Raw genomic sequence first — 22173 nt, 5'->3', positions numbered from 1 at the left:
ATTTAGTACAAATTTTAAATCTTTCGACGTTAGAGTTACTTTAATTAATAATTACCATGTGGTAAAATACTATATACTTAAAATATTTACAATATATAAAAACAGTAATTAAATCTAAAGTCAAGAGCACCAGTGGTCTAGTGGTAGAATAGTACCCTGCCACGGTACAGACCCGGGTTCGATTCCCGGCTGGTGCAAAGATATATTTTGTATTATTTTTAATACCCAAATTAACTCTTTTTATTATTTTTTTTTAAAAAAAATTAACTCTCTTTATTAATGAATATATATATATATATGATTCATATTATATATTCTAAATAATCATTATTTCAAAACTGAAAACTTAAATCATATATGTTAATAATGTTATTATGTACATGAAAAAATTAACAGAACAACCATAATATAATTAACATTACAGAAGATAAAAAAATTCACTATAATTTAATAATTATGAAATTTGTTTTTTGATTTTCTTTAAAAAATGTTAGAATTTTTACAAATTGAATAATTTTTTGATAAAACACGAGTGTTCTAGTGTGTGTAATAGATGGAGCTTTATATGGAATATGAGTTATTGTTTATAAAGGTATATAAGTGTGTAATTAATTATGATACTTCAGTTTGGGCCCAAAAGGTCAATTTTATACACACTTGACCCACCATACACGTGCACTGTCCCACTGGTTCAATAGTGTGTCAAATAGATAGAACTGGTTGGTGTGGTGTGACACATTATTTTTTTACAGAAAATTTATTTAATAAAATAATTATTTTTATTTGAGAAAAGTGTTTAATTAAAATTGATTACTTAGTCGTATCATTTCATGGAACACGTTCGACAACTACTTCACACGATTCAGAAAAAAAGTAATTCTTCTCGTTATATTTTCAGTTTACTAGTCTATGTAATGTGATTGAATCAATAGAAGAATCACATCTTTTTTATACTGGTAATTCTAATTGCTTGTATATTTTTGGACAGTGTCACTAATGTCTTACTGAGAGTAACCTAATCCGCAACTTAAAATACACCCAACTCCATCTAAATTGGTTTGGTAATTCTGTTATTTCAGTTACATTATAAACTTCCTTCTCTATATATATGTCTTTATACACAAATATCACTCTTTACTCTCTCTCTCTCTCTCTCTCTCTCTCTCTCTCTCTCTCTCTCTCTCTCTCTCTCTCTCTCTCTCTCTCTCTCTCTCATAATCAAGATCAACAATGGAATCAAAAGAAGAGGACATAGCAGCAAATTGTGAAAGATTGATTTGGGAATTGAAAGAATTGATGAAAAAAGTTGACAAGAAGCTTGAAGAGATGATTAGTAATGAGTCTTCATTTTCTAAAGACACATTTTATAACATCAAAATACACAATCAAATTCAAGAAATCTTCAAAGAAAGAGTGAATGAATTACAAACAAAAAACTTCTCTATTTGTTGTAATTCATCATCACAAGATCAAGATCAAGATCATGATAAGAATAGTCTCAAGGTTTCATCAAATGTGATTAACAAGAAGATTATGCTTGTTTTGTTGAATAGAAAGATTGAAAAGCTCATCAAAGAAGAAACCAATCATTTGGATGAGTTGAATGAGTTGAAATAATCTTGTCTACTTAATTTTTAGGATATTAATTTCATGTAGTAATCTCTTCTTTTTCTTTATGACTTTGATTTTTATAAAGTTGGGTTTTGAATATTCAATTCATTGTTATTACTTTACTTTCTTATTAGTTGTTGTTTATGTTAATGTAAATATTAATATGATCGATTAATACAATATTTGACCCTTTTGCCAAAAAAAATATTGGTGCAATATTTGACCCTTTCTTTTTCATGTCGTTTGAATTTTCAAAGATATTATGTAGTTTAGAATAAACGACATGTAGTTTTGTTTAACAAAATGGTAGCATTAAAAGTAATGAAAATGATGTTTAAGTTTAATAATTCTAATTAATTCTTAGGGAATAAATTTACATGCAAAATGACAAGTATTTTTTTAATTTAAAGGTTTACATGTTGATAATTCTTTACGCATAAAAGATTATTCTTTAAAAATTTAGACGTTAATTTTTAACAGCAAACTCTTTTATGTTTTAATTTTGTACATTTAACTCTTTTAATTTTATTATTTTTTTTTCGGCAAAACTCTATTATATTTATTTTTCTTTTCAAATTTAATAAATACCAATTAAATTAATATTGTATTAGCTTTGAAATTTTATTATCACATATACACAAGTGTACATAATAGTCATACATTTAGTATTTAACAATGATATTTAGCTGACGCCTCAAATTTGTAAAAAAAAATAAATTTAAGAAAGTTTTGGTACAAAAAAATAAAAGAGTAAAATGTACAAAAATGAAAATATAATGGAGTTTTACCATTAATTAGGACATTAAATTTGATTAACCAAACATACCCCTTCCTTCAATTGAATTTCATGTTGAGCAAATTTAAAACCTAACTTTAATGTAAGTCTATTTCGAGTTGTTTAGTATTAAAAGTAGGCCTGCACATGGGTTGGGTTGGGCGGTTTTTGGACAGTTTGGCGGTTTTTTAAAATCACAACCCATACCTGTCCAATAAAAATTTGGGTTGGGCGGTTTTTTAGAGGGCGGTTTTATGCAGTTTTTTGGGCGGTTTGGGTTGCTTAAAAATCAAAACTTCCAAAGTATATTGCCACAAGTATAGACTCCACTTTTTGCTTAAACAACATATGTAAATTTTACTCAGCAAAAAAATATCTCCCTCCCTTCCCCCATACCAATACAACCTGTGGTATACTATATTATCACCAAAATTGAAGCTTTGGTTTGGTTTACAGTCACAAGTTAAAGCCACCATCTAAATAACTATAAGGCAGTTATTTATTTTCACACATAGTGCGACAATTAGTTTTAGGTTTTTTTTTTTTTTTGTTTTAGGCAGCCTTAGGAATAAATTTTTTTAAAATATATATATATAATAATAAATAACGGGTATGGGTTGGACCTGCTCCTTTTAGGCGAACCCGTACCCGCCCGCCAATCAACGGGTTAAAACTCAACCCAACCCAATTTTTGCAGTTTTTTAATGGGCGGTTTCCATGCGGGCGAATTCTAATGGGTTAGGCGGTTCCCACGGTTTAGCAGTTTTTATGTTCCGGCCTAATTAAAAGTAAAATTGAAAGCAAGAAAGATGGTTACTTGTTGAAATTACTACATTATCCTCTTCAAATACATATTATTTCTTTTATGAAGAGTATTTAGAATATTTAACATACTTTATTTGTCATTTTCTCTATTCCTTCCGCTTTGGAAGTATTAGCTTTTACACATTCATTGGGAGAAAGTATTCTTCCATCTTTCTTCTCCCTCCTTTCTTCCCTACCAAACACCTAATTTATTATCTCCTTCCACCCAAAATTACTTCCTACCAAACTAAGTGTACTCTACTCCAACTCAAACTCACATATAGGAATGTAAACAGAACAGGTTGGGCCCAACCCATTACTGACCTGCGCCGACCCGTTGCATTTAGGACGGGAAAGAAAAGGAAACGGGTCGGGCAATAACTCAAATGGGTCGAGGCCCGAATCGGAATGGCAAAAAACCCATTCTGCCATCCCTTACATAACACTTTAAAGATGCATCAATATCGAAAAAGGAAAAACCTCCATTCTATCTATTTGATCAAACTCATAGTCATAGATGCCTAACTTGATATAAATACAAAAGCCAAGCCACAGCCAACCAAATTAGTTCACTTTTCCTCCCAAAAACACATGCGACATGTCGTTTTGCATTAAGAACAATTATTTGTTATAATATCAAAGAAACGACATGTAGTTCATATATGAAAAAGATGTTATAGTTGATAATTCTAAGTAAAAAAAAAAAAAAAAGAAAAAATTAGAAAAAAAAGTATACAAAGGGAAACTAAACTTCTTTACTATAGCAAGAAGAGTTGGGGGAAAACAACAAAAAATAAATAATAAAAAAAAAAAGAGTAAAAATAGTTCTGACTAAACCCCAAATTAGCAGAGCACACATGTTCTTCTTCCTAAGTTAAACCAAAAAAAAATAAAAAAAAAACAAGAGCAAGAACATAATGATAATGATAATCATAAATATGTAGAATACAACCTCGTGGCACAGGGGAGCAGCCAGTCTAAGGTCTCTTCAGACCACCAAAATAAATAATGAAACAAACCATTAATTATTTCAAGACCCGCTAAAATGCCTCTCATTGGCCACTTTTTTCGAAACTCGATCCATACTAAAAAGACCCCGAAGAAAAACCAGGAGGATGTTGTTGCGATTAGGGGGAATTAGTAGCTGTTTTGCCATAGCTGCTGTTGTTGGGATTGCTTCGATGGTTGTTGTTGGACTTGGCCTTGTGAGTGTTGTGACCCTCCGAGCGATGATGCTGCTGCTGCTGCTGCCTCCCTGGCGTTTTGTTGTTGCTGGTGTTCCAGTGACATCCCTGACTGAGAGTGGTAGAAGTTCGGGTAACTATGAGCCCCGAATTGTTGGGATGGTTGCTGTGGCTGCTGCTGTCCTTGTCGGAATCCAGCGTGTTGTTGATTTTGACCTTGGAAACCGTAATAAGTACTGGCTGGAACAGCTGACATTGCTCGTGACCCCGGTCCGTGAACCCACATTGCTGAGTTATCGTTCTGTCGAAAACAAAATAAACACATTTTGAGGAAAAGTTCTGCAATGGATTCATTTCATTAGTTGTTTGAATGAATGAGCAAATTAAGATTTAATTACCTGTTGCTGCTGAAGTGACATTAAGTGGCTAGCTTCCTTGTATTGAGAGCTTAAGACATCTTCGTAGCCGATGGTTGTACCTGTCTGTGCTGTAGGTGGGTTTACTGTGAAATTTCCTCCGGGAATGCTGGTCGAACTCCCGAACCCATATGCAGAGGCAATGGCAGCAGACTGAGGCAAACTGCTAACCGAGACACTACTTTTATACTGTGGAAGCACTGCAGCCAAAGACTGATGATATGTGTTGTTAGCGAATGATTGTTGGAACGCCGATGCCATATATGGGTTGTAGGTCTGAGGCGGCAAGAAAGGGTAACTCATCATGTTGCCGGCGAACGGAAGAGTTTGGGAATAAGGGTGCACAGCAAGATGTTGGGGAAGAGCAGGGCCTGTAGCTACATTGCCACCGGGGACGTTCTGTTGAGTTGGCTGTGGTGTAGACATACTGGCTGCTCGCAAAGCCTGAAAATATTCGAATGAAAGAAATCAGAATTTAAAGAAGAGCACTTATTAAGCTAAGATTAGAAGATGTTCTAGAAGATTACCTCTGGCATGGACATGGTGGGACCACTGATAGAAGAAGCCCCGTTGTTATATTTTGTGGGCAATTGTGTAACGGGGAAGGGTGAATAGGCAAGATCTTCTCTTCCGGTTTGAACAGACGAAGCCAACAAAGTGCTTGGTAATTGATTAGTGTAGCCCTGCTGCAATGAAATATGGCAGAGTGAGTAAAGAGCAAAATTCTACTGATACCGAAATTATTTTCAACAAAAATAATGCCAAGAACATATTGCAGTATCAGATTTGTTAGATAAATTGTCAAACCCAATAGAGGATAAGCTTCATATCAAATATTTAGAAGAAAAGTACTTGGTTCATAATAATATTAGCATACCATAACATTTGAGAAAGAAGCAAGATTCTGCATTTGTGCACTTGTCTGTGGATGACTAAAAGCCCCATTCAACTGCTGAGAATTTTCGTAAGTAAATCCGGGTGCAGAAGAAGGAAATGCATACTGATTCCCTTGATCAGCTTCAGAAGTTTCTTGCTTCATGGCTTCTGTCTGAGGAACAGAAGAGGTTTCATATTCTCCAGCATTTGCTCCAGTTCTATGAATCATATTTCCATCTGAAGTTCCAAGATGCTCGTCTCCGTAAAACTCAGTATTTCTGCAGGAAATTTTCCTATTAAGAAATACCGAAAAGAAATAAATAAACCAATTAAACATACGTAAAAAAGCATGATCATGTGGTACCTAGTGTCAATTGCAGGGACATCGACTGAAGCAGATGTCTCCTCTAAGTTACTGTTCATGGACCTGGGTGCAAATGATCCAGAACCTGAAATAGCAGTGTTAGCGGTGGATCCGAAACTCCCAAAGCTCAAGTTCAGGCAGTCTGGAGTGTGCAGTTGTAGGTGATTTGGAATAACAACAGAAGGAACATCCTCTTCGGGTTGTGCTCCTCGATCATCCTTTTGCAAACTAAGTTGCTCCAAGTTTGCAGCCATTGATGAAACGCTGTCTTCAGCTGGATTCAACAATTTGAAGGAGAAACAAATATTAATATATTCCATACAAATGTAATTTTAATTTATATGAAAAGGCAGACAAAAACAAAAAGTAAAGCATTATAGTTACCTTTATTATGGTCATAAGTATGCCCATGTCCTTGATACGAAGACATGTCTTCATACGAGTTATTCTCGAAAACAGGTGCACCTACAGATTCATCCTCTTGCATATTTCTACCAGATACAGAAGCATGACCTATATGAGGAGCATTAAGTGTCTCTTCAAGATCATTTTCATCTACTTGATCCTCTTCTAATTGGGATTTCAAATGCTGACTTGCTCCGTCTACAGGCAAATTGGTCGAATTATTAGCATAGGACTCGGTATCCTCAGATCTGTCCATGGCAGAGGGCAAACTTGCAGCTTGTGGCTGCTCAATTGAAGGCCATTCATCGTTTGGACCAATGTTTTCACTTTGAATAAGCCCCCTCTCACTGTGAAACTCTGAATCCTTGGATCCATGGTCTTGAGATAAATGCAAATTGTGATGTGCTGAAGGAGGTGCAGGCACAGTTTGATGATGGACACCGTGGTTTGGTGGGTTAGACGGGGCAGAAACCTTTGGCTGTGGCCTGCCCATCTTAACAATATCAGCCATTGATACTTGACCGGGGACCCCCAGCCAGGAAGATTGAAATCCAGAAGGTGGCTGTGGAGTTGAAGAGATACCATCTGTAGAGCCTACTGGCCATGTCTTGTTTTCTGACGAGACAGAATCACTGAAACAAATTTTGAACGTAATTGGAAAGAATCAACTTCAAAATCACAGGTAAATTGGCTAAAGAGAACATTATAGGTTACAGACAATTAAATAAGGATCACTATTACATTGACTACTTAAGTATATTCTTAGTTTTCTTTTTTCTTTTTTCGACTTCAGACTAATTGTAAAATCCGAAGAATTTAAGAATGTATTCTACTTGATTCATATAGTTCTTCTAACCTGTAGGATGGAGGAGGTCGTCGGTTAGTATTATTTCCAGTCACACCCGATGCTGAAGATGAAGATCCTAAATAACCATGTGATCCATTTTCCTTCTTGTATGCAGGTTTACCATGATATGCACCAGAATCTGAAAAAAGAAATAAACATACAAAGAAATAAACAAAACAACTGAAATATATAAATGCTAAACACACCGAAAGGGAGTGAAGCAGTTACATACCGTTAGAGCTGAACTGGCTTGAACCACCACGTCCAGAATAACGATCCCCGCCACCCTTACCACCACGATGATTTGAAGAGCTACTAGTACCGCGAGGCCTCAAATCAGTGGTATCCTTATTCTGTAGAAATGAAAAATGAGTGAAACAAGTTAAAATGATTGCAAGAAAAAATAAACAGAGCTCAGAAAAACATAAATGATCAAATGTGTTTGGTACCAAACACCAAACTCTCTCATACACAAGGAAGGCAAACTTATATAAATCCAAGAATGTTTCAAGGTACCAAACCAAAAATTATAATAATGAGAATTTTCAAAACACACGAACCTCTTTTTTCTTTTCACGTTTGCTCTTCACTTCATGAAAAGGATCTACAAAAAGTTATAAACTTTACATTAGCATTGACTTTCAATATGAATTAACAAAATGCCCATCTAAGCTATAACCCCAAAAAAGTAACTTAATTAGGTTACAATGGATTAGAACATAAACCACATAAAAGGCACAAAACCATGTTGATCAAGATATTTATATATATTTATATGTGAACAATAACTACAAAACATCAACCTTTAAGCATATATACCATTTGTAGAAATGGAAACAAACTTGTTAGGTCTAAAGCAAACACCTTCAATAGATTTTCTCTCCAAATCAAAGGGAATATGACATATAAAGTTGTACATAATCGAATACTCAAAACAAAAACCCTAACCCAATAAAAACAAACAAACAAACCCATTGACCTAAATCCAAATAAATTTTCAAAATAACAAAAACCTAACCTTGAGCAAGGAGGCGATTAACAGCTTCATTAGGGTCCATGTTACAGTCTTTGAGCATAGCGTAGATCTCTTGCTCGGTACAGTTATTGACAATCTCCTTCAAACTTTGAACAATCTTCCTCGAAGCAGGTGGAATCGATGATAATATTCCACTACTATTACTACTAATAATACCCTTTCCATTGTTACCTCCTTTGCCACTCATTGCTACCTTCAACCGAAGTTTCGTTCCCCACCCAAAAACCCTCAGATCTAACAACTCCCAAACTCAACTCTCTCTCTCTCTCTCTATCTATATATATATATATATAAATATCGTTTTCAGTCAGAAGTTGGATAGGGGTTCCGCCGCGGGACTCAGAGGAAGAAGGAACAAAAGTTAAGTACTTGGAAGGAAGACGATAAAGTATCACAAAGCTTCAAGCTTTCTCTCTCTACCTCTCTCTCTTTCTCTCTCTATAAATATATGTTTATATATATATATATGCACCGAAAACCCTCTCTTCTTTCAATTCAATTTTTTTTTTTTAATTTTCTCTGTAACTGCAAATTTTATTTTTATATATATAAATTTAAAGAAAATTCATTTTATGGTATTTTTTATATATATATTGAAATAATCACAACAAGATAACAATATATTGAAATAATTGATGTGATAAATTAGTTTAATTTTTCCTTGTTTTACGTTAAAAATTAATGTGTATTGTAAAAATAATAATGTATTTTTATTTTTAATTTTTATTTGGGTAAATATAATTTTATAAAAATTATTGATTAAATTATTTATTTTGTTAAATAACACCTTAAATTCTGTATTTTTTAAACTAATACTAAATGGTAATTTGAAATGATTTTTTTAAAATAAAATTTAATAATAATAATTCGATATAAAAAGTTATGACAAAATTGATTATGTTATTTATATTTATTTGCACTAAAATTTATTTTTAAATTAGTTATATAAAAAAATATTAAAAATTAAGTTCAAGATTCTCTTTATATTATTTTAGAAAATATATAATCTATTTTGTTATTTATTAAAATAAAAAGTTAAATTATTAATTTTTGTAAAATATATAATTATCTTATCTAAAATATACATTTTCTAAAATATTATAAATGATAACACTATGATATCTAATAATTAACAATAAAAAATAAGGAGAAGGTACACGTGTCACTTTGGTATATGACTAGGCAACTAGAAATGAAAAAAAAAATGTAATGGAATATTTTGAAGAAAAAAAAATTAGTTATTTATTACTATATTGGATGATTGATAAACAAAATGGATTATTATAAACTAATTAGGTAAAGCTTATCATTAAAAAAAGTATCTTTATTTATTCAATATTAGAAATAAAGATGTTGTGTTTGGGGTTTGAATTGGACATTGTTTCATTGACAAAATTAGTGTTAAGGGAGAGAATATTAACCCCTTTTTTTTTTTTTATAAAGTTAGGGTTTTTGACACTATATAATTAATTTATAAATATACCACATTTTAATAATTTTTATTTTACATAAAGTATATTTCTTTAATTATATTAACTTTAAAAAAAAAAAATTCTTCCAATTCATATTCTTAAAAAATACATATATCAAACAAAAATAAATTATATTTCAAATATTATAAAAAAATTAAAATAAAAAAATATGTGAAATTTTATTATAAAAAGGATTATACATGATTTAAAAAAATTACGAAAATAAATTAAAATAAGTATTAAAATTAATACAAAATAATATGAAAAAAAAGTTTTAAAAAATATTAAGAGTGAGTTGTAAAAATTATTTTAAACTTAATTTTATATATACTAAAGTGTACTTATTATTTTGTGGGGTGCAAAAAGAATTTCTCTTATCATCGTAAGACAAATAAAATAAACTAACAATTTATTTTATTATTATTATTTTATATTTATTTTTAGGAAGAAACATATGACAATAATGTATCATTAATTTTTTTAGGTGTGTAATTGGCATGGCTCAAATAAAATAATTGAGATGAATGAATTATTATTATTATTATTATTATTATTATTATTATTAAGAAGAAAAATCATACTAAATAGTGAAATATATTATTGAAAATAAATAATTAAGGAAAATTTATGTTTATGTTCATAATGTGGGAGCTAATTCAAACAAGTCTCTTATAAAAAAAAAATGATAATTCTTCGTACTTCTCAAAATACCCTTTTTATTTCATAATTCTATGTATCCTTTGTTAATAAAAAAATCAGTATGTATGTGGTATAATTTCTTCAAATGTAAAGATTTTTATAAGTTATTCATGAAAAGTTATTTGTCTTTCAGATATTGTTTTTGGACAGCTAACATGCCCATTCTAGAAGAAGTCTTGTGGAATGATAGTTGAGTTCGGAATGGAGTTTTCGGATGTCTATCATATCCACTTTGGGTTCAGTCTTCAAAATAGCTAGCCCTCCTCTAGAAAGGAGTTTCAGACAGCTAGTTATTCTCCTTGAAAGGTAATTTTGGATAGTCAACTCCAGCTGGTTTTATCCTATCCGGAAGCTTCGTTAGTAAGTACCTTAGGTCTGTGAGTTTAGAAGCTCAAATATGTTCCCGGATGCACTAAGACTAAAGTTGACGTGGAGACTTTGCTCAAAGAGGAGTTGATTAAGTTAGTTATTTCTAATTAACTTAACAACCTCGTTTCTTACAACTACCGATTTTAGGATCTTGATCCTAAAGCTATAAATACCATCTTGACTTGTTATTTTACACACATGAGATTTAGAACTCAGTTCAGATAAGATTGAGAGTTAGAGAGAGAAAAGAGAGAGATTGGGTTTGAGTTTTTTTATGAAGAATCTTCTGTAGATGAAGAAGATTCTCGAGTATAAGTGTGAGAGTTGAAGCTCTTAGTGAGAATTCAACAGAGATATTGCTCAAGAAGATGACCAGGATGGAGGTTGTAAAGACAACCTTAACTAAAGGAGTCCCCGATGTATAAGCACCTCCAACAACTAATGCTCTTGATAAAGTAGATCCAAAAGATCTTAGAACTTCGGGCCTTCACAAATATGGGAAAGGAATAGCTGCTGAAAATCTAAAGAATACTTCTTCCATCAAGCAACATCAAAAGTCTAAAGTTGCCGACCAACAGAAAAAGAAAGGAACCATGATTCAAGGGATGGTGTCCGGACTAATTCTAAAGGCTGAGTCGCGTAGAAAACTAAGACTGATGCTGGAGTTCGAAAGCTGGAGTCCTTGAAAGATAAACCTCATCTCAGTGATTCCATTAACCACGATGATGACGTTGATGAGGTATATCCGGTGTCGGATGGCAGCGACAGAAGTCTCTCCACGACCGATCTTTGAAGAAGATTGAATGAGAAGAAAGAAAGAGCCAAAGCAGAAAAAGCTAGACCCCATGAGAAGGATTTGAGAAACCACATCAATGATCGTGTTTGCGAAAGAGAATCTTTAAGTGATAAGATTCAACACCTGGAACGTAAGGTCGAGGAGTTGATGAAAATCACAGAAAAGATTTCTAAAAATAAAGAGGTGTCATGTCAGACTCTAGGAAGAAGATATAGAGCTTTGTGTGAAAAAATCATTGAATCACGACTGTCGAAATGCTTCAAAATGCCACAGATGGAACTGTATGAAAGACGGACAAACCCCAGGGACTACTTGTCCAAATACAACTGCATTATGCTAGTCGCCAATGACAGTGATAATGCAAAATGTTTATGTTTTTTTTTCACTAACATTAAGCAAGTTCGTGGAGGATTGGTAGAAGAGGTTGTCTCCGACATCGATCCACAACTGGAGAGACCTACAAGTGGTGTTCACAAAACAATTTATAGCAGTCGAGGAGTATGACTTGGAAACCAGTTCCTTGACCAGCATCAAGCAACAACTAAGAGAAATCCTGCAGAAGTTCATTCATCGCATGATGGATGTGGCTGCTAAAGCTAAGGTTATTGATAACATGAAAATGATGGCCTTAACATCAGGACTGGCAACTGAATCCTTGTTGTGGGGAGATCTTCAGCGCAAGAAGGCATACACTTTGACTGACTTCTTGACAAGGGCCCAAGGATTCATAAACTTGGAAGAAGCTTACACCCAAGCCTACGGAGTACTTCCAGCATCTTCCACTGATGTCACAAATGCCCAAACTACGCAGATGACAACTCTATCCATTTACCACCACCAACTACCTTCACAACTCCTACGGTTTATGGACCAAGTACTTCCGTGCAGCCATCTGCACAAGCTACTTTTTTCGGGTTCGGAGCTGAACAAACCGGATACAGTGCCGCTCCTAGACAAACAAACCAAAAAGTAAAAGTTCTAGAGTCCAATATAATCCAGTCACGGAGCAAAAGGAGTTTGAAGAGCCCAAATCGGAGTGATTTTGCAAAGAAAATGAGGACCCAAGAATCAAGGTATTCTGAATACATAAGCCTTGTAAAATAAAATTGTTCTTCCAATTTTATGACTCATTTCACAAGTTTAGATCCACTATGATCTTAATTGTTCTTACTTATGACAATGCTAGTCCAAAATGTAACACTCTTATAATATACTTTTTTTTATCTTATAAAATGAGATAATTATCTCTATAATCTAATAAAAAATATAACTTCGTTTTATTATATTATAAAATGAAATATTGACCACCAAATAAAAAAAAAATTAAAAAATATTCTTTATTTATAAAATTGATGATAATAATTCTCAAAATAATAATTTTATTACTATCGATATATTATGTAATTACTAGATAGATGTTACGTGTCAAATCACGTATGTTAATTTTATTTTAGTTTTTTAGTTTTTTTTAATATCATAATTTTAAAATTAATAATATTCAATGTAGTGATAATCATTGAAATTTGAAAGCATAATAGTGATTTAAATAAAAACAAAAATGACTATTATACTTTGTACTAGTAATTAAAAAAAATATTATCGTCCTAAATTTATCTTCCAATTAATGAAAATGCTCATCGGGTTAAATTATCAAAACATTCAAATTTAATTTAAAATAATATTTAAAATTTAACTAATTCGAAATATCAAAATTTGAAAATAATTTTTAATAAAAAAATAAACAATATAAACAAATTGATTATTAATTGTAACACTTTAGGTGGATTAATTATATTTAGGTTTAACTAATTATATGGATGCTGACTCTTTACGTGGCAACATCTAATAATTTGTTATTTTTTTATTTAAAAAGAAAGTCACCTAATAATTTCTCATAAACCAAAAATTTTGTTATATAGTCACATTTTATATAGAATAGATATTAATTCAAAAATCAACTAAATGATGTTAGATAATATTAATAGCCAATTCTAAGTACATTTAAACTTTTATTGTTGTTGTCTTATTCAGCCTTATTTATTGTTTTTTTATGAAAAAACTTTATATTACTCTTATGTTTTAGTTATTATATTATGGCTAGTAATTATTTTAATTTATTATATTATTTTTTGTAATTCAATTTCAAGCCATTTACACTTAATTTTATACACAATAACACCATAATTCTAAAGTTTATGTTACCAATGCGGGATTACTTTAGGTAATATGTTCTTAATTGTAACTGTTATTTATCCAAATAATTTAATGAAATTTTTTTATGCAATGTTTGTTTTTGATTACTGTGATATTTAGTAGTCCCGTGAAATATCAGGTAAGTTATGTAATTTTATACTGCATGTGAAAGGTCAAATGTGATGATTTTAAGAATGTGAAAGTATGTAACTACATAGTTGAATAAGACTTAAATGGATTAGTGGCTACTACTCATATCAACAATGTTCATCTTTTTTTTTTTTGGTAGTCCATTACAAAAGAGCTCAACAATTAAACGTGCTTGATCTGAAGTAATTTTAAAATAAGTGATCACACCCTCGTCGTGTACAAAAGCTATAAATCCAACAAAGATTTGAAGCAGGAAAATTACAATTACCACTAACTTTCTATTGTCAATTAGAATCAAATCCATTTATTTGTCTAATCCATCAATTGCAGCCTTAAAAATCTCAAGAATCACTATAAAAATGATATCCTTTTGTTCAGCTTCTTCAATTTCTTAGTCTATTTTTCCATCGAATCAATTACCTTCTTAGCATTGTTTTTAAGTTGAACACAATAATTCTTTTCACCATTATTAATAATAATATTGTGGATGGATTGCCATTGATTCAGTTCAAGAAAAGACTCTATAGCCTTTTTCATTTTTCCTTAAATCTAGTACATCTTGATTTTGATGATGATGACATCATTAGATTAAAATCATAAGTGAAATGAGTTATGACAAAAAAAATTTAGTACAAAAATAGTTATATTGTTAGCATGTATTTCAAAATCATAGTATTTGTTATGGAACCTTTTTTTTTTTCATTTAGTGATCAAAAGCACCTATAAATATATGATGCAAATATTTGCAATTGACCTTCAAATCTCCTCGAATCAAAATAACTCATCGTCTAACCGAAAAATATGTTTTGTTAAACCATAGACTGTAAAATTCTTATCACGAGCCACATGAGACAAAACTGTCTCAAAAACTTTAGATAATAAAACTATAATATCTGCAAACAGAACACTCAAATACACCTTTCTCTTATTAATAGTTGTTACTTGAGAAATCAAATCTAAGAAAACCCCACCAATTGGGATTCCACAAGTATGAAGCTCAATGGAACATTTTGTTTGTTGTATTTTAATAATTATTTTATGTAATTAAATTCTTCATTGATAGTTTTTGGATACATAATACATTCTTAACCACTCTTCTATTTTTAAGTTGAGTCAACTTAAAAACACAGAAGAGAATGAAATGAATCTATCAAGCTGTTCTTCAATGTATTTTTCAAAGATTTGTTAACGGAAGCTGAAGCTTATTTCGGTATTAGTAAGTAATTTCGCTAAGCAGATTGATCAAACCTGCAAAGTATGTATGAACTACTACCCGTGTTCGTGAACATATTTGCACTGCGAAAGGCGTTGTTCGACATCATGCCAGCCTGCAGAGACGAAAGGTTACTTTATAGATTAAATTATGTCAACACCATTTATATTTCGAGAAAAGTGAAGCGTTTGGTACCTGGAAAATTTCGATAATCGGGTTCTATTCCATTGCCGTTTATGTCTTTATGATTTGGTGTGACATACTTCCCAACAGTGACAACTACACCAGATCCATCATGAAGTTCAAATACTGATTGAATCAAACCCTATTAAAGAAACAAAAGGCAATCATCAGAACTTCAGAATCAAATAAAAATGACCTACATTCTAAGGGTACGCTTGGTTGGAAGGAATGAAAACACAAGAATAGAAATAAGAATCGGAATAGGAATAAAATTTAAAATGCATAAAAACTGTATTTATTAAAAAATTTCTTTTGTTGATTCTAAAAAATAGTACATTTATTCTAAGAATATTACTAATAAATAGAATAAAATTTCAAAAACGAATAATTCGAACGAAAATTTGAATGAATTGTAATCAATATCCCAGGTACAAGATACTATCATTACCGCCAGGACAATTAGACACCCAACCCGAAATTGCAACGACCGGAGCTCTACCAACTGTACTATATCCCCCAAGCCAAGTGGAGCATGCATGAAGAAAAAAAATGATTCCATTTCAAAATGGAATAGTCTTTCTACCAAAATGGTGGTGGGAAAGTAATTCCATCAGAATGACATTAAATTACTTTAAAATGCAACCAAACAAAAGATTGGAATGAAAATTGATTCATTTCCATTCAATTTCATTACTTCCAACCAAACGCAACCTAAGTATAGGATACTACAATGCACCGCATTCTTGTGACACCTTCAAATTAAGGGGCGAACCCCAAACATAACTAGGATTTTCGTTCTAATCTCAACCATGAAACAAGTTTTAAAACAAAAGCTCGTGTAACAGTATACGAAAACAACGATGAATGATTAAGAATAGGACCTTGCCAAATGTCTTTTCACCGACAAGAACAGCTCTGCAATTGTCGTGCAATGCGGAAGCAACCTGCAAAAGACCACGACGGCTTGAAAATACTACACATAGAAGCCAAGCCACACAATGTAGTTTTGTCAGTTAATCAAGTTGCTTACAATTTCACTAGCACTGGCAGTGTTGTTGTTCACTAATACCTGCATCAGAATTAAAGTACAAAATACTTGTTATGAAACTGTTTAAAAAGGCTGAGTTGTTAAATTCTTAGTTGTTCAGATCAAATGTTTCTAAGTGAGCCTGTCCTAAGGTTTTAGCTTAAATCAGTAGGAATGAATTAGTATAAATCAGGAATTGATTTGTATTGTTAAAAGTAAAATTTACTCGAGTGTCTCGAAAAGCTTGGAAAAATTGTAAACCTTTCTTTGATATCTTTAAGATTCATATTTTCTAATTCTTTCAGTATTGGAATGGAATCATAGTGTATGATTAAGATACATATTCAGGTTGCAAAGAAATTAAACAACAAGAGAAAAGGTTGGTTTCGGAGAAGTTTATGCATACGATTAGAGGAGCTTCAGTCAACGGTTGGTTGTCTGCAACAGCACTTTGTTGGTACTGAGGATCCTTTCCAACAGTATAAATTACCTGTTATGACATAGAAAAATAAAACAACACTGACAGAGTTAGTGTATGGAATTCAATTAAAATTTCGATGTTATGTTTTGCAAGAGGAAAGCAAGCATTATACATTAGAAAGGGGAAAAGGGGTAGTTTCAATATTTGATTAATGAATTTACTCGTTGAATGAAAGACCCGAAAAACCAGGAAAAGTATAAAGAAACAAACTACATGAACTTACAGTATCGCCTTGATTTAGAAAGAGTTTGGCAATTTCTATTCCAGCCTGAAATATTCCAAGATATAGAATCAGACAGAATAAATTACACATTCCATTAACATGCAGAGGTAATTGAGTTTCGTACATCATTTTCCCCAGAGATGATTCAAATTTCTACATAAAATTTTAGTAAATGGTCTCTTCTGACATTATTTAATCATGTCAGTTACTGAGCTTTTAAACCTGAGATTAACAAAAAGTTAAATCATACCAAGCGGGTTTATCGTACAAACCTGTACAAGTCCGCCAAGATTATCTCTAAGATCCAAAACGAAATATGATGCACCCATCTTTTGAAGTCTTTTCATGGCTGCAAATGCAATAGACCAATGAAACTAACACCAATAACTTTACATCTAGCTAATTGTTACAAGGATGAAGATTCATCTTCTTAATTTCATTGAGATAAAGTAGCAAAGCATAAACAAATAATTAATAAAGAAATATATTTTGGTGAAGAATTCAAGATATTGAATAAAGAATACAATAATCATTCAGTTGTGTTACCAATGGCCAAATCTTTTCTTGCCAATGCATTAAACTCTTTTAACCGCATGTACCCAACTGATGGACCGCCATTTTCCATTTGTTCAATCCGATAAAACACTGGGGTCCGAGCAACAACTTGTCTTTCAATTGTTACAGATTGAATAGGTCCACAATTCCCATGCTTTACCTAAAGCAAGAAGGATTATTCAAAAGAAGTAACACAACAATACTCTAAAACAAGATTATTTAGAATGAAAGCTCTCTTCTTTTAGCGCATAAAGCAAAGAATCGCACCAAATAGAATCAAAACCTTGAGGGTAACAGATGTCTCATTAGGACCTTGGATAGAAGATAACACTTCAAATGCTGATTTTCCTGCCACATCCATTCCATTAACAGCTAATACTTCATCCCCCTATCAACAAAAAATAAAGGAGCAACCTCTTAGACACACAAGTTTACACACACACAAAAACAAAAACTCGCAAAATATGGTATTAGCATAATATATTATCATCAAATCCAACGAGTTCGTAAATTGAGAAAGTGCAACAGATATGCACGATTTCACCACATACTAATGTGCAACAGGATAATGAAAATTCCACATTAAACCTATTAGTACAATAACCAAATTCAAACATTCTCCAACTTAATCTAATAAAATCAAAGTGTTGTAGAACAGAATTTAAACGCGAAATCATAAGTATAAAAGTCATAAACGGTACTCAAAAGTGAAAGCACAAAGAGAAAGCATCCACAAACTCTATTCTTGTTTTAAATTTACCTGTCTCACACCTGCTAAGTGAGCAGGACCATCCAATACAAGTCCGAGTACCCTCAATTTCGTGCCACCATTTTCATCCGGGACTTCCTTGATGTTCATCCCAATACCACTCACATCATACCTTGCCATTTTGGAGAACTTCCAACAACAACAAAATCAGGATGAACTTGTAAATGAAAATGGCAAGTGATTGAGAATCACCAGCAATATTGTCACTAATAAACCAAAGACTACTGCATATATCTAGCACTGTCCACTTGTAAGGCTATATATATACAAGTCATTGTAAATAGATCACAATTTCTACTTTTCTCTCATCAAAAACTTTGCTGCAAATTGTTTATCAGTTACAAGCAGCCCAATGAAAAGAACAGAAAAATAAGTATAATCATTGGTACCTGATCAGGTGAAAGAAATCTTGTGTAAGGATCACCCAAGCTAGCCAACATACGCTTAATTACATCATGAGCTTTTGACCTTGACTGGATTGAAGAACTCCTAATATCTTCCTTCTTCCTCTGAAAAAGTGTTTTGTAAAAATAGTCATTGTGAAATTTTTTAAAACTTCACTAGGAAATTAATCACATTTGGTCGCATAAATGACTAAAAATTACCCTGTGCAATCATAAAACTGTTATAGTCATTTTGTGTGAAATTTGGCAAACTAACAATATGAAATACTAAAATTTGCAAAAAAAACTAGACTTAACTTATTTTATCCGACATAGTATAAATCTATGTTCATTTTGCATTTATGCGTCTATAAATGGTTACTTTCCTAATAAATTGTTTTTTAAAGTTATTTTGTTAAGGATAAATACTATTTTCGACTTTTGCAAAAATTATTGATCGGACTCTTTGTTTTACTAAATGACAAATTAGACCCTAACTTTTTCAAAATAGTACATTAATTTTGTCAAAATAAAAATTAATAATAATTCGATCTAGAGTTATTATGACAAAATTTGATAGAAAATTATCTGTTCCTACTAAAAATTATCTTCATTTTAGTTATATTAAAAAAAAAATTATCAAAAATTAAGCTACTATTTTGTATCCGTATTAACTCTTTTGTTGATAAAGAATTTCAAGCTATTTTTCCAAAACACTCTTTTTTTGTGACCAAAAACTATCACAATATAAATCCAATGTGTCTATTTTGCAAATTTAACACTTTGATGTAGTTAGTTTAGAAAATTCATCCACAACAAAACTCAATACACTAAACATCTCAATTCCCAAAAATATGAGATTACAATCTCATCTTTCAAAAACAAGAAATAAAGTTCAGATTTTTAAGAGCTAAACCTGCCAATTTTCAGGGGACCATCGATGCTGACGACTGGTATCGAGAAAGCTATCATTAACGATTTCCCAAGCTTCCTCAACAATCCCCTCATTAGTGACAAAGGTCTCCTCCGATTCAGAGCTCAAATCTTCGATCAAATCTTGTTCTCGGCAATACTCAGAAGAAGGAGAAGATGGTGATGATGGTGATTCGAGAGCAAGGAAAGGAGAAGGAGAAGAGGCGATTAGAGTGAGGGAGAGAGCACCTGAGAGAATTCGAATTAGGGTTTTGGGAGGAGTGAAATTGGGGATTAAAGATTGAAGCTTTGAATTTGAAGAGTGAAATGGAATTGAGGTATGGCAATAGAGTAACCTCATCTCATAATCTTAGCGGGTCTTTTGATTTTTGAGGTTTAAATATCACCATTATCGCTCTATTTATATTTTTCAGTAATAATATTAAATCACCCTTTAAAAGGGATGTATTGATGCACCTTTAACTTATTTCGGTATTCAAAAAAAAAAAAATTAGTCTAATTTTTTTTCATATTCATGTACGTTATAGCTATTTGAGATATCCTACAAAATTTTGAGAAATTCAGAATAATTTACAATATAGAAAACAATGTTCAAACAGTCGATTTTACACGCGTATAAAATAAAATTGCCATGCGTGCAATACAATGTTTGAATATAGTTTTCGGCGTGTTAAACTTTTCTAAATTTCTTAAAATTTTGCAGGATGTCTTAAATATCTATAACGTACATGACCATGAGAAAAAATTTGACTAAAAAACTATTTCGGATGCTAAAACAGATAGGGGTACATCAATATATTTTAAAGGGGTGCATTGTAGAATTTTCCTAATATTAAATAATTTAGAAAAATTCTACACATTCTTAAAAATTGATGCACTAATTCAATTTTTACCTGTTACCATAATCAGAATAATTTTTTTTCGATATTCAGAATAATTATTTAATCAATATTTTTATATTTGTGTTCGTTATATTTATTGAAGATGTCTAATAAAATTTTAAAATTTTTAAAGTAATTTACAATATAGAAAGTACTATTCAAATAATCTATTTTATACATATATAAAATAAAATATTCATGTGTGTAATACAATATTTGAACCTTGTTTTTGGCATATTAAATTTTGTTTAAATTTCTTAAAATTTTACAGAATGTCTTAAATAATTGTTGCGAAAATTATTAATTACTACGCAAGTGCACGCAATCAAGTAGTATACTCACGCAAGTGAGGTTGAACCACAGGGAATTGGATTAATTACTACTAAACTATACTTATAATTCTATTTGGCAAATCAAAAGTATTTATGATTGAAAAAGGAAGAAAGAAATTCAAGAAACTTAAAGAAACAAGTGAATATTAATCAAGATGAGAGAATAGGGAGACGAATCCTGTTGTTAAGTTACCAATGTTAATGTCTAATTGCTATCCTTCTCTTGAAGTGAATGACAGATTATAAATTAACCTAGCTCTTTTCAGATCTTCTAGGTTCTAAATCTCATGCTCTCTAATTAATCTCTTAATTAAACTAACATGAAATCAGCATTAAGCAATAATCTAAATGTCACAAAGGCTATGTAAATACTTTCGTTTCACATCAAAACCTAGACTATCCAATTTTAGCATTCTCAATTCTCACTTTTCAGATTTCGAATTGAGATCATAAAACATGTAAAAGGTGATCAATCTTGCACATGGAAATTAAACACAAATATGAATAGTGTTCACAATCAAGATGGAGGAATGACAATTATTTATTAACTAGGAAAAACTTAAACAACATTCATCATTCTCCCTAAATAGGAGTTTAGTTCAAAACATCCATAATCAAATCCATAATTAACATTGAAACAGAAAATAGCATACAAAAATTAAAGAGAAGAGAAAGAACTAGTTGAAGCAATTGATCCGGGTCGCCACAAGCCGCTCTTCTAGCCTCCTCCTTTGTTTCTAGGGTTCTAATTCTGAATAATCCCTAATTTTCACGAACTCTCACTATTTAAACCAAGTCTCAACTTAAAAATTCGTGAAATTACGAAACTGCCCAAAAATCCTGTCACTGGGGTCCCCGTCGCGACGGGATTAAACTTTGAAACTTCAAGATCCTCTCTGCCAGTTCCCGTCGCGACTAGCATGTTCCCCGTCGCGACGGGAGTAAACTTTGACTCCTTGAAAATCTCTCTGCCAGTTCCCGTCGCGACTGGCAAATTCCCCGTTGCGACTGGAACAGGCAGCGACACCAATCTTGGATTTTCTTCTCGATTCTTTCACAACTTTTCCTCAATTCTTGAACATACTTTCTTTAAATGCCCGAGGACCTGAAACCAAAGAATCAAGCGTAATATAGCCCTAAAACTAAAAACAAAGAGTGGAAACTAACCGAAAATATGAACCGAAACTTAGACTAAT

At 31.8% G+C, this 22173-nt stretch overlaps 2 protein-coding genes and 1 non-coding gene across 4 annotated transcripts; 1 reads left to right on the top strand and 2 right to left on the bottom strand.

Annotated features, from left to right (window-relative positions):
* Positions 1-126: 126 nt before the first annotated feature.
* TRNAG-GCC (transfer RNA glycine (anticodon GCC)) lies at positions 127-197 on the top strand. Its single transcript has one exon. It is a non-coding gene; the product is annotated as a tRNA-Gly (tRNA).
* A 3724-nt stretch (positions 198-3921) lies between these two features.
* LOC115697538 (uncharacterized) lies at positions 3922-8836 on the bottom strand. 2 transcript variants are annotated; one of them, XM_030624590.2, is made up of 10 exons: positions 8301-8836; positions 7843-7886; positions 7515-7635; positions 7292-7421; positions 6415-7067; positions 6031-6304; positions 5668-5944; positions 5318-5476; positions 4773-5234; positions 3922-4675 (listed from the first exon to the last, which is right to left on the bottom strand). In XM_030624590.2, the coding sequence occupies exons 1-10, from the start codon at positions 8503-8505 to the stop codon at positions 4328-4330; spliced, it is 2673 nt and encodes an 890-aa protein (XP_030480450.2). In that variant the 5' UTR covers positions 8506-8836; the 3' UTR covers positions 3922-4327. The 2 variants fall into 2 exon arrangements, with proteins under 2 accessions (XP_030480450.2, XP_060957603.1); XM_061101620.1 differs by having other exon boundaries at positions 5318-5473; positions 8301-8811.
* Positions 8837-14891: 6055 nt separating this feature from the next.
* LOC115697557 (carboxyl-terminal-processing peptidase 1, chloroplastic) lies at positions 14892-20145 on the bottom strand. The gene is made up of 12 exons (XM_030624624.2): positions 19748-20145; positions 18838-18957; positions 18440-18577; positions 17963-18067; positions 17671-17839; positions 17397-17473; positions 17125-17169; positions 16827-16910; positions 16424-16462; positions 16275-16337; positions 15406-15535; positions 14892-15325 (listed from the first exon to the last, which is right to left on the bottom strand). Exons 1-12 carry the CDS (start codon positions 20102-20104, stop codon positions 15267-15269), a joined length of 1386 nt encoding a protein of 461 aa, XP_030480484.1. The 5' UTR covers positions 20105-20145; the 3' UTR covers positions 14892-15266.
* Between the last annotated feature and the right edge of the window lie 2028 nt (positions 20146-22173).

Source organism: Cannabis sativa, chromosome 7 (genome assembly GCF_029168945.1).
Source record: "Cannabis sativa cultivar Pink pepper isolate KNU-18-1 chromosome 7, ASM2916894v1, whole genome shotgun sequence".
Lineage (NCBI taxonomy): Eukaryota > Viridiplantae > Streptophyta > Magnoliopsida > Rosales > Cannabaceae > Cannabis > Cannabis sativa.
The sequence above is the reverse complement of the archived record's forward strand: the minus strand, read 5'-3'. Positions and strand labels throughout refer to the sequence as shown.

What these genes read in the sequence shown, in the direction of transcription:
- LOC115697557 (XM_030624624.2), bottom strand. Translation starts at nt 20,104, where the DNA reads ATGAGGTTACTCTATTGCCATACCTCAATTCCATTTCACTCTTCAAAT. An exon ending in ATCTTGGCGGACTTGTACAG is followed by an intron (nt 17,170 to 17,396) that starts GTTTGTACGATA and finishes GGAATATTTCAG; the next exon opens with GCTGGAATAGAAATTGCCAA. An exon ending in CTGCCAGTGCTAGTGAAATT is followed by an intron (nt 16,338 to 16,423) that starts GTAAGCAACTTG and finishes GGTCTTTTGCAG; the next exon opens with GTTGCTTCCGCATTGCACGA.
- LOC115697538 (XM_030624590.2), bottom strand. Translation starts at nt 8,505, where the DNA reads ATGAGTGGCAAAGGAGGTAACAATGGAAAGGGTATTATTAGTAGTAAT. An exon ending in AAGCCAGTTCAGCTCTAACG is followed by an intron (nt 7,422 to 7,514) that starts GTATGTAACTGC and finishes TTCTTTTTTCAG; the next exon opens with ATTCTGGTGCATATCATGGT. An exon ending in TGTCACTTCAGCAGCAACAG is followed by an intron (nt 4,676 to 4,772) that starts GTAATTAAATCT and finishes TGTTTTCGACAG; the next exon opens with AACGATAACTCAGCAATGTG.